The sequence below is a fragment of the Sturnira hondurensis genome, unplaced genomic scaffold, assembly GCF_014824575.4.
Source record: "Sturnira hondurensis isolate 20B ecotype Veracruz unplaced genomic scaffold, ASM1482457v3 Scaffold0025370, whole genome shotgun sequence".
Lineage (NCBI taxonomy): Eukaryota > Metazoa > Chordata > Mammalia > Chiroptera > Phyllostomidae > Sturnira > Sturnira hondurensis.
The window spans coordinates 8012935-8025351 of NW_028098001.1; the positions used below are offsets into that span (position 1 = coordinate 8012935).

Genomic DNA, 12417 nt, shown 5'->3' on the forward strand with positions numbered 1-12417 from the left:
AGGTAGTACAAATCATTCCTGAAATGCATTTCCTTGCAATTATCAGAAAAGAATATCTAAAAATAGGAAATCAGTATTTTTAAAGTTTTGTTAGTGTCCTCCTCACTGAGCACAGCTTCATTATCTAGTCCTCCTGGATTTACTAAAAAGAGCCCAATGATTTTAATATGAATTACATCCAGGAAAGATTAGAAATTTAATGCATCAAATCTCCATAAATGCCACTCAGGAGCCACATGATCTTTGGGAGTGGCAGTATCTACAGGTAGTAGGACAGTTGAAAGAACACAGGGTTGGATCCGTTCTCCAAGCATTACCTAGGGTCTTGGAAGTCACATGACTCTTCAGAGCATTGATGTCCTTCTTCATCAGGAAAATGAATATATTTTTCTAATTTTTTCACAGAGTCACTGTCAGGGTCTTATGGCTAAGGACTGGCCAAGTGCATGTATCTGTAATTCCCTTCCTTGCATAATTTTGGGTTAGTCTGGGCTGCAAAAAACTTTAGACAAGATCTGGAAGGTGGCAATGAAGCAGCAGCCATCTTTATACCTGGAAGTTCAGTGCAGACCATGAAGCTCTACTGCATCTCACATTCAGTGTCGCTTATCTGCAAGCTCACCTGCATGGTGTAGGACAGGAGCCAGGCCAATGCTCTTGCAGCTCTTACAGTTTCTGCTGGATCCTTCTTTCAATTCTTTGGTTCCTGGGCCAGAAGCTTGTTTAGTTGCATGATACAGAGCTCCAACTTCATCTATAATACAACCCTCCTTCAAGCTTAGAGGTAGAGTTAGACACTAACAAGAGCTCCAATCCACCCTCGTGGGCTACAGCTTATCTGTTCCTTGCTTTTTCCACTTCACATCCATCTATCGCATCCTGCTGACTCTAGGCAGTACCTTCAGATATAGAAAAAACAGCCTCCCACAGATTGTTCAGCTCCCACAATTGTATAAGCTCAAATCCCTATAATATAGCCCTTCTAATATACATAAAACAGATATAAATGTAGATGTGTGTGTGTCCTATTGATTCTGCTTCTGTAACAAAACCCTGACTGATCCAGAAAACTATTCTTAAAATCATGGGCTGTTCATCTCAATATTCTCAGCATGTAGCACATCAACATAGCAAGTGTTCAACAAATCATTTTATTCAAAGTATTTATTTGGCAAATAATATATTATAAATGCTTCTGGTAGGCAAGAAAAAGAAAGGAAAATCATACAAATTAGATAGTAAGAACTAAAACTGTCTTTATTCACAGATGACATGATTTCCCATATAAGAAATTTCCAATCTGTGAAATGAATAAGTTAAACAAGTTTGCAGGATACAAGGTCACTCTGCAAAAAAAATTATATTAAAATACACTATCAATAAGTAATTAGAAACTGAAATAAACAAATATCAGTTAAAATAGCACCAAAAACCTAAAATACTTAGATATAAATCTAACAAAGTACATGCATGAGCTGCATTGAGAAACTAAAAAGCACTGATGAAAGAACTAAAACACTGTGTGATGTCATGTATAAGAGATATATCACCATGTTCATGATTGGAAGGCTCAATATTGTTAACATATCAATTATCTCCAAATTGATCTGCAGTTTAATTGCAATTCCAACCACATCCCAGCAGAAATTTTTCTTAATCTCTTCTTGAGGTGAATGTCACACAGAATAAAATTAACCATTTTAAAGTGAACAATTCAGTGGCATTTAGTACATTCATACTGCTGTGCAACCATCACTTCTATACAGTTAACAAAACATTATTGTCATCCCCCAAGGAGACCTTATACCATTTAAGTAGTCACTCCCTATTCACAACCTTCTCCCCATCCCTTGGCAATCAACAGTCTGCTCTCTGTCCCTGTGAATTTGTCTATTCTGGATATTCATGTAAGTGGAGTCATGCAATATGTGGCCTTTTGTGTCTGTTTTCCTTCACTGGGCAACTTTTCAAGGTTCATTCAAATTATAGTATGTATCAGAGCTTCTTTCCTCTTATGGTTGAATAATATTCCATTGTATAAATGGACCACATTAAACAAAAGTAAGGTATTTTTTAAATACAATGATCATCAAAACAGAATAACAATGAATGGTACTTTTTATCTAAAGAAATTTTACTTTATTATATTCTAGAATATACAGTACCTAGTAAGAGAGTTACAGGATAATAGTGCTCAAAGTATTTAAGAGATAAGAATTAAATATAATCAGTGCATTTAGCTATTAGCATGTAAGCACTACAGTTTAAGGCCCTCATTCTATTTTTCAATTATAGTTGGCACACAATATTACATTAGGTTCAATGTATAACATAGTGATTAGACATTTATGTAACTTACAAAGTGACCATCCCAATAAGTCAAGTATGAGTGGTGTTTCTTAATAATATATTAGGAAAATGAATTGTTGCATAGAAACATTTTCTGAGGCAATAAGATCAATTTATACACCAGAATTTGCTAGCAGTATTTTTGCAGATATATCTCCTTGGGCAAGGGAAGCAAAGGAAAAATGAATGGGACTACATCAAACTAAAAAGCTTTTGCATAGCAAAAGAACCCATCAACAAAATGAAAAGGGAACCCACTGAATGGGAGAACATATTTGCCAATAATATATCTGATGAGGGGTTAATTAATATCCAAAATATATAAAGAACTTCTACAACACCAAGAAAACAAACAAGCCAATTAAAAAATGAGCAAAGGACCTGAATAGACACTTCTCCAAAGAGGACATACAGATAGCCAATAGACCTATAAAAATACACTCAATGTCACTAATTATCAGAAAGATGCAAATTAAAACCACAATGAGATATCAATTCATGCCTGTCAGAATGGTTATCTTCAATAAATCAACAAACAACAAGTGTTGAAGAGGATGTGGAGAAAAGGGAACTCTTGTACACAGTTGGTGAGAATGTGGACGGGTGCAGCCACTGTGGAACACAGTACAAAGTCTCCTCAAAAAATTAAAAATGGAACTGCCTTCAGACACAGTGATCCCACTTCTGGGCATGTATCCAAGGAAACCTGTAACACTAATTTGAAAGAACATACGCACCCCTATGTGCACTGCAGCACTATTTACAACAGCCAGGATCTGGTGCCCATCAGTGGATATATGGATAAAAAGCTGTGGTGCATTTGTACAGCAAGATACTGTGTGGCTGTAAAAAAGCAGAAAATCTTACCTTTTGCTACAGCATGAATGGACCTGGTGATTATTATGCTAAGTGAAATAAGCTCATCAGAGAAAAACAAATGCCATATGATTTCACTTATCTGTGGAATCTAATAAACAAAATAAATTAATGAACAAAATAGAAAAAGAGACATGGATATGTGAAATACACTGACAGATATATACATATATTCAATAAATTCAGTTTTCAAAAAACTGGCTCTTTCAATTACTGGTTCTAGGTCTTAATTCACTCCTCTGTAAGACAGAGTAACTAATACTTATGTCATAAGTATTAAAAAAGATACTGTATGGAAAGACACTGCCCAGCACCTAAAAAGTGTTTCTAATACTCCCATCTCTACCATTTACTTTATCTGCTGTAGAAAAGAAGTAGCTGCCTTATCTGTCCTCCCTGTTTTCATTTCAGCTATCAGACTCCTTGCCCCTCAGATTATTACATGATAAAAATGTGCCATCTCCTGGTCAAAAGCAACCAAATCAGAGGCTTTATTAAAATATTTTACCTCCCTACCAGGAATCCAGCACTTAGCTAGGGATATGAGGGTACAGCAGAATTTTTTCTCTTCCTAAAAATCAGGAAGATTCCACTTTTTAGAGATTTCCAGATATGAAATTCACAAATAAGACATTCCAGGAAAGAATCAAGCAACTAACAATGATTTGAGGTTTGAAGTTACACAGATTTTGAGAAGGGAGAGCTCAAAATCAACTGGGGCAGTCAGGAAAGGTTTCAAAATGTGTCTATGCAGGAGTGGTGACATCACGACCAACACTGAAGATGTTGGTTACTGGGTATAGAATTTTAGGTTGACATATTTCTAGTTGGAGGGTTGTTTGTTTTTAGTATTTTAAAGATGTGCATTTGTTGTCCTTTGGATTGTGGAGATTCTGAAAGAAATCTGCTGTAATTATTTTCTTTGTTCCTCTGTATACAAGGTCTGTTTTTAAATTTCTACCTGTTTTCAAGATTTTCTCTTTCTCTTTGGTTGTTAGATGTTAGAACACAATAAGTCCAAGTCGTTTTTTTCTCTATTCATCTTGACTGTGTTTCTTTGGATCTGTGGTTTGATGAATTTCACTTTTCCTAGAAAATTCTTTTCTAGGAAAAAGAATTCCCATTCTTTTTCTTTTCTCCTTTGGAATGTCTAATAACATCTATATATTGTAAAACTGATCTTATCTCATACTCTAAAAGTTCTATTTTTATTTATTTCACATTTTTCTTTTAAATTGAGTTTGAGTAATTTCTTCGGATTTACTTATCTAGTCTCAGCTGTATGGATGCTATTGATAAACCTGCTTACGTATTGTTCATCTCTGTGTTTTTTTTATTTCTAGCATTTCCATTTGCCCATTTCTTAGATTTGCCATCTCTTTGCCAAAATTCCCAATCTGCTATAGCATATTTCTACCCTTTCCATATTTGAGCATCAACATATTAATCATTCATATTTTAAAATCTTTGTCCAACAGTGTGGTGATTGCTGGGGGGTGGAGGGCATAAGGGTTCTAAATGGTAATGGAAATAATACAATAAAGATTAAATTACAAACACAGTTTCTACAGTAAAATCCTTGTCCAATAATTCCAAAATCTGGATCATTTTTGAGTCTATATAAGTTCATTGGCTTGTCTCTTCACATTGGGCATTTTATTCTTTATTTTAATGTATTTCATAAATTTGTGATTTTCAGACATAGTGTGTCTAACAGTATAGACTGAGGTAAATGATATTTATGCCTGGAAACTTGAGTCAATTTAACCAGGGACTGGATTTATTTTTTACTGTTGCTATGGTTTCCTTTAGTATACCACCAGCTTCAAGTTCCTCCGGCATCAGCTTCCACTTTTTATTAATAGAATTGGGTCACTTGCTATTTCTAAACCAATTACTGGCAAGGGGGATGGAATTACCACAGCTGATTTAGACTATCAAGTGGGACTCATTCCATGAGTTTGCAGATGTGTTCAGCTCCCTAGAAGCACTTAGCTATCCAGTTTCTGAAGAAAATCAGTGTCTGTTTGTAAGAAAAATGGAGCAGATAACTTTTAGGTAGAGCATCATATTTTACATTTCTGCCCAGGCTAATCTTGGTAAATTTTGTGGTTCACTGTAACCCTATGTTTATATTACCTTGGGTCTTAAGAATTTGCCACTCTTATTGTAAGAAGAGGGATAGAGAGATAAAGCCAAGCTAACAAAGTTTACAGAATCCAGGCCATATTTCTTACTTTCTTACAGTATGCCACCCTCTAAATACTGTGGTCCAGCTGTGCCTCCAAGTATATGTTGATGCCAGAGTCTTCTACTGTGTATTGAAATTGGTGATGATATTTATGTTTTCTCTAGAACAGTAACTCTTGAACTCTAATGAGGCACCTGTGCAATCAAATTCTTCCTGTCATCTCAAAAATAAAATAACTAATGCACATACTAATTATTTACCAATTATGAAATTCTCTTGCAAATAACACCAAAGCCTCACAACAGTCATTGAGATAGCTCTGGCTCAACTATCCACATTTTTTAAAAAAATGAGTGCTTCTTTTTTAAAAAAAGATTGGATTTATTTATTTTTAGAGAGGAGGAAGGGAGGGAGAAAGAAAAGGAGAGAAACATCAATGTATGGTTGACTCTCATGTGGCCCTCACTGGGGACCTGGCCCACAACCCAGGCATGTGCCCTGACTGGGAATCAAACTGGCCACCCTTTGGTTCACAGCCTGAGCTCAATCCACTGAGCTCTACCAGCCAGGGCTATTCACATTATTTATACTACAACTTCCTAGCTCTAATTTGCCCTACCTTCTCGAAGTGATGCCATACTCGTCTACTTAGGTCCTTCTCTCTAAGACTTCTACAAAATGTATCCAATACCTACCTGTTGTCTATGGTTATCCATTCAGAAAATCTTTCTTTTAAGTCACTCAGATGATTCTATCCATAATTCTAACCAAAGTTCTTACCTCCTGAGTGCCTTTAAGCTAATTGTAATGGGGGGAAATTCTTTTTACCAACTCACACTAGGATGTATTGACAACTTACTGAGAAGGTCAAATAAGAATTAAGCATTAAAAATGCCTTTGTAAAATAATTATGTAAATCTGAATTAAGATTATTTTACTGCAGAGGCTTGTGAGATGATATCAAATTCTACTGTACATAACCAGGTAAAACATAGTCACCATCTTCTTCATGTTTTAAACTCCTAAAACCATTTAAAATTGATTGTGATTAAGAAAAATGTGATACATTGCTATGATAATAGCTGCTTGATTTATATTAAATTTACATTGGCTTAAAGTAAAATATTTCAAAGAGAAGAAAATGTAATGAGGTTTAGATTTCCACTGATTTCTTCCATTGCTGTACATGTTCTACAATTATCCAAATGTACTGTGGCTTTGGCAGAGCAGTAGAGGAAAACTGAAGCTATACCTCTGTCATGTGACATTATTTAGTCCATAAAATACTAATAGTTGCTTATACTTCTAACATTTTGTGGTACATTGTAGAGGTATTAGCTGTTACACAATTTCCTTTCAGCATGAATCTAGATGAAACTACCTATCTATGAAGCAGTGCTCAGTTTTTAATCATTATTTGTACCATCAAAATTTATTTCAATGTATGAGGCCTTTTGGAAACTTCAAAGGCTATCGGCATTTTTGAAAAGTTATGTATCAGGGGTGGGGGGAGCTCATTGCCAGAAAATAAGAAATATCTTGCTACACAAATGTTTGTGCTCCAAATGCTTGACCACTTGTAATTCCTTACATCATCAAGGCTTGCATAAAGCCTTCACTAGCATGAAAGATTAAATTATGAGCCCACCCTCCTCTCACAACTTCCTAAGCAACCAGATAGGTCCAAGACAACACTGTCTCATACAGCAGTGATTTCCGCTGGTCTTGACTCCATTCTTGAGCCTCTAGATTCACTCTCTACACAGCAGTCAGAGAGTTCTTTCAAAATCTTTTAAGATATTATATTAGATCATTTCTAACTTAAGATGCTTCAATAGCTTCTCATTACCCTTAGAATAAAATCCAGACTTCTCAGAAATCCATAAATGATCTGGCTTCTGCCTATTCATCTGGCCTCACCTCCATCACTCTTCTTGTTTTCGTCTATGCTCCAGCTATCCTAGCCTTCTCTATGTTTCTTGAACATATTAATCTAATTCTAACCATGGGGACATTGCACTCAGAATTCTATTTTTCTGATTTTTAAGTGGCTGGATGAGGTTGTTTGTTTGGGTGTGGTTGTTTTTGTTTTATTTTTTGGTTGGTTGGTTGAGTTTGGGGTTTTTTTGTTTTGTTTTGTTTTGTTTCCTAGCTTTGGTTTTGTTTATCATTCTGATCTTGGATTATGTATTATTTTCCCTGACCATTCAACCATCCAACACAATATAAAGTAGCCATCTTCTTATACTATTAGTCTGTACAGTTCTATGTGTAGCACCTACTACTACTATTTGATATCTTCTTTATTCATGTTTTATTTGCATGACTTTACCTACAAGAATATAAGCTGTATTTTATATGAAGTCTATATGAAGAGGAATCTCTGGTCATGTTGTTACTGTTATATCAAGAGTTCACTGGGCCATGTGTCTTGTACATTGTAAGAGTTCAAAAAATATCTGTGCAATTAATTAATTGATAAATTAACAAATGTGTTGACTGAATTGATATGGCCCTATGTAACATCAACATGGTTCTCCAATTTTTTGCCTTTCAAACTCCCTTCACCTGAAGCATTCCTTCCCTGTTTCTTTGCCTAGGTGAAGCCTATATAGCTTCGGTTCTCGTTTAAAATAAACACATGAAATCCATTCACCTTTTGCTTACTTGATGGTATTTTTGTGGTTAACAGTATAAACATAAAATTAATGTTTTGAATCATGGCCCTGAAGTCTATAAAATTAATTGTTGTAAGCATTAAATGGATGTCAGTAAATATATAGCATCTGGTAGAAAGATACTCTGTATATATTGCCTTGCTTCCTTCTTTCTCTCAACATTGGACCAGGCCTGGGCTCCAAGAACATAGCATATGGTTTAATCCGTCATCCAAATTTTTGTTGAGACGGGTCACATATTTCCCTCAGAAATCTAACTTGAAGATGATATGAGTTGAAAGAAATTATTTCATTTTCATTTCATTAGCTCCCTCATGTGTGTTTGATTATAATATTTAATTTTTGTTTTGTAGTTTATAATAAGGTAGTTATGTTCACATCATGAGAATAAATAAAATATGATTTCTTTCTAGAACCTTACTTCTCCTATCCCTGACTTTAGCTCATACTCCTTTCTATTTTTTTTTCTTCCAACTTTACCTGGTGAAACACCATCCATTCTTTAGAAGAACGTAAGTCCTTCTCTTCCATATGATCTTCAATAACCCTACCTCAGCACATGAGGGAGGACATATATGCATATATATGTGTGCATGCACACACACACAGTTCAAGAAGGTTGTTTTCCATCAATTTCTTTGTCTTCTTTGGCATTTCTAATATCACCTACATAACCCTTTCCCAGTAGATTATGACTTTTTGAGGGTGGTATATGTTTATTATTTTTCAATCTAATGGCATGTGTGTGTTGAACAAGTAACAACAGAAAATAAATTAACTATTATATATACTCTGTAGAAAACTGGCAAATTACAAATTTAGCTTATCCCTCATGCCCTTAAAATATAGAAAAAGAACTTTATACCAAAATGATATATAAAGTAGTCATTCTCAAGAACAATGAGAAAACTGGTGATAATCAAGAATTTCCTCATTACTTTGTTGAGGAAATTCTAACACATGAGAGAGGAAGCAGTGGCTCAGCTACCCCAAGAACTACCTCAAAGACTGGCCCCAGAAAAAATATATTCCCTGCCCCTTCTGTGGGGATTATCCAGACTTGCCAAAGGTATAAACACTTTGAAAACCTGCCCAAATATCCCTTCTGGTAAAGCAATAATTATAAGATACTGTAGTAGAATAGTCTTCGGGCCTCATATTTTGGGCACTATCAAATATACACATTTTCAGCAATACTATCTTTTCAGCAAAAGCTTGACTCCAGCCTTGTGGGACATGCTAATTGAGAAAAAATCCAAATAGTAGCAATTTGTGCCTGAAAAAAGTCTTAACATGCTGAAGATCAAGTGGCAAATTAAGTTGAGTATTGCAATGCATTAAAGGATTGGATGATCCCTGGCTATCTGGAAAAGCCATTATGGAAAGGGAAACAATGAACAGAAAGCATGTATGTAAAGAATGAAGCTGAATGCTGCTGATCCTGTCACAATCAGTGTAGATGCAGTGTCATTTCCTTATAGGGTAAAAGTTAAGGTCCCTATTTGTATGAGGATCTAAATTATGATATCTATGGATGGCCCTTCAAAATACTTGAAAATATATGCATTATGAAAAGTTATTTTAGCCAAAAATAATAATATAGTAGAGTACACAGAATTGATTATTATTTTTTAATTTAATTTTACCTCTAATATCTTTTCAAAGTACTGGCTTACCAGAAAGATAATCTATAGCTTAACATAAGTACATAGAGGGACTTTAAGATGATGTAAAATATTCTCTTAACATTGACATCAGAATAAATTAGATTCACAGTCAACCTCTTTTGGCCACGTAGAATTTTCTCCCCTTTGACCTTGCTCCCCTTCTGCTTTTTCAGAACTCAAACTTGCCTTCAGGGTTTCTACTCCATATTGCCCTTAGTGTTTATAAACCAAGAGAACCATTTATTGGTACACACCTAGCTAGGGAGACAGATACATTCCTGGCTCTATTGTGGAAAAGAATGTTGGTCCTCACGTTCTTCAAAGCAGAGTACCAACAAGCCAACTTCTCTCTTGCTAATGTTCATTGCCTGTCTTAGAAAAACTCTGATGTGTGGGTAAACAGAATATTGACAAAGATTAGGGGTAGAATTGGATTAATGGAAGGAGGAGGCACAAAGCTTTGGGTAAATCATACAAGATTCACTTACAAAGGGCAGGAAAAAGTCAGTGTAGTTGTGGTAGCTAATATCTGAGGGAGTGAGGACAACATCGGAGCTTGTGACAGACAGCTCAACTCTTCCTCTTCAAGACCAAAGCTATATACAGCAACATTTAGGTACACGTAGGCTTAAACAGTTCTGCATGTATTCTAGTATGGATACATGCGAAAGACCACTAGTCTGAGCCAGGTACACACTATCAGTCATGGGTACCACAAGCCACATGACCACAGAGCTTTAAGCATGCACAGAGTCCTCCTTGATCCCCTTGCAAGCTCTCCAGCCCGACACATCCCAGTTTACATACTTCCCTGAAGTTAGAGCTACAGACCTTGAATAAAGGTTTGTTGCTCAGATGTCTATAGATGCCTATTTCACAGTCATTTGATGTGCTACCAGGCAAATCCTGCAAGGTATTGTTATGCTAAAAATATCTCCTTCCCCATCAGCCCCAACCCCATAAGGATGAGAATGGGAAGGAATGAATACTCTTCATTGTTAAGAGGCTACTTCATAAAATTTCCCACCAGTTTCTGTAATTTTTTACCTATTTTGACAGAATATTAAAAATAGTTCTTAAAAAATTGAAATAAAGTGTGGTGCTGCCCCTCCACTCCCTCTGCTTCTGCTTTGGATTTATAATGGCTGTTGCCCTCACCCATGAAGCAGGTGCCCCTGGCACACTAATTGGTTCAAAGGAATTCACAGAAGGCAAATCCAATTTCACAAGAACCACCACAGTTTCTGAAGCTCCCCCATAGCGTGTGCGGACTGACTACCCCCGAGTGCGGACTGTGGGGGACCTATGACGTCAGCCTCCAAGCCCCGCCCCCGGAAGCACCTTTAAACTCGTACTTCCGCCTGTGGCGTCCTCTCTCTTTCTCCGCCATCTTGGTGCCGACGGTTGACTGGTGCGAGCGGTTGAGTGGTGCGTGCAGCTGGCTTTCCTTCGCTATGTCTTCTCACAAGCTCTTCAGGATCAAGCGGTTCCTGGCCAAGAAACAGAAGCAGAACCGGCCCGTTCCTCAGTGGGTTTGGATGAAGACTGGCAACAAAATCAGTTACAACGCCAAGAGGAGACACTGGAGAAGAACCAAGTTGGGCCTGTGAAGAGTCGCACCCGAGGAGGCTCACGTCTTCCTGCCGTGTCCGGGCAGCTGGCATCTCCCCGTGTCCCCGAGAAGACCACCGCTGTCGGGACAGTTGGCCAATGGCTGCAAGAAGGAGATTTCCCTCTTTGTTAATACTATTCCACACCAGGAAGTTGGCTTAGTAATAAATACGTGAGACCTTTAAAAAAAAGTGTGGGGTCATAGAAGTCATGAAAGACAAATAACATGGTCCCACTTGTCTTTTGTTCTCTTTACGTGGTGCGATAGAACTAAATTTGAAAAAGCAGCCCCATCTAAGCGGTTACCTGCTTTTCTTTTTTTTTTTAAAGATTTTATTTATTTTCTGTTCTTCTAAAGAAACAAAAAAAGGAATTTTTCGTCCCTGAACATCACAACTTTTCAGCAGCAGGTTCCCTCAGAGGCGTTTTTGAGGTTGCAAGAGGCCTCACCTTTGGGCAGGGCTGCGTGTCCAGAACACTGGCTAGTTACCAGTGGACACGTGACAGCAGCAGGAATTGTTCCTAGGTAGTACCCTCTCCGTTTTTCTCATCTTCTGCCTTTCTCCTGCTTAATACACTTAAGTAATCTAGTCCCTACTAACTTAATCTTTTGTGCTTTTGTTTAATTTATTTGGAAAATAAGCTTAGTGCTGCCAGAGAGGCTTGGGTCATTACTCTTTTATTTCTTCCACTTTTTTCTCATTACAGTTCTCAGAAAGCAAAAACATTTTCCTTAAAAACAAAATTTCTTTTTGGTAAAGACCCTGGTGCATGTGAAAAAGTCCTTATTCACTTGGATCTGAAGATTATAGGATTTAGTCTTTGTTATGATAGCTTGGCCTAACTTAATCTTTACAGAAACAATTGAAGGCTTAGAAGAAGTTACTGCATTTTAATAATATTCCTCTCTGAATCCTTGTCTATGCCCCTATATACACACACAAATGCATGTGTCCATATTTGGAGAGCAGGTACTCAGTGATCACAAAGTGATGTCGCAAACCCTGGTTAAGGAATCGTGGCTTCTTTTGGTTCAAGCAATGGA

General features: G+C 36.7%; 1 protein-coding gene across 1 annotated transcript; it reads left to right on the forward strand.

Annotated features, from left to right (window-relative positions):
* The first annotated feature begins 11199 nt into the window (after positions 1-11199).
* Positions 11200-11539, forward strand: LOC118982390 (60S ribosomal protein L39-like). The gene has a single exon (XM_037039450.1). It carries the CDS (start codon positions 11216-11218, stop codon positions 11369-11371), a length of 156 nt encoding a protein of 51 aa, XP_036895345.1. The 5' UTR covers positions 11200-11215; the 3' UTR covers positions 11372-11539.
* The last annotated feature ends 878 nt before the right edge of the window (positions 11540-12417 follow it).

Coding starts and splice junctions, on each gene's coding strand:
- LOC118982390 (XM_037039450.1), top strand. CDS start 11,216: ATGTCTTCTCACAAGCTCTTCAGGATCAAGCGGTTCCTGGCCAAGAAA.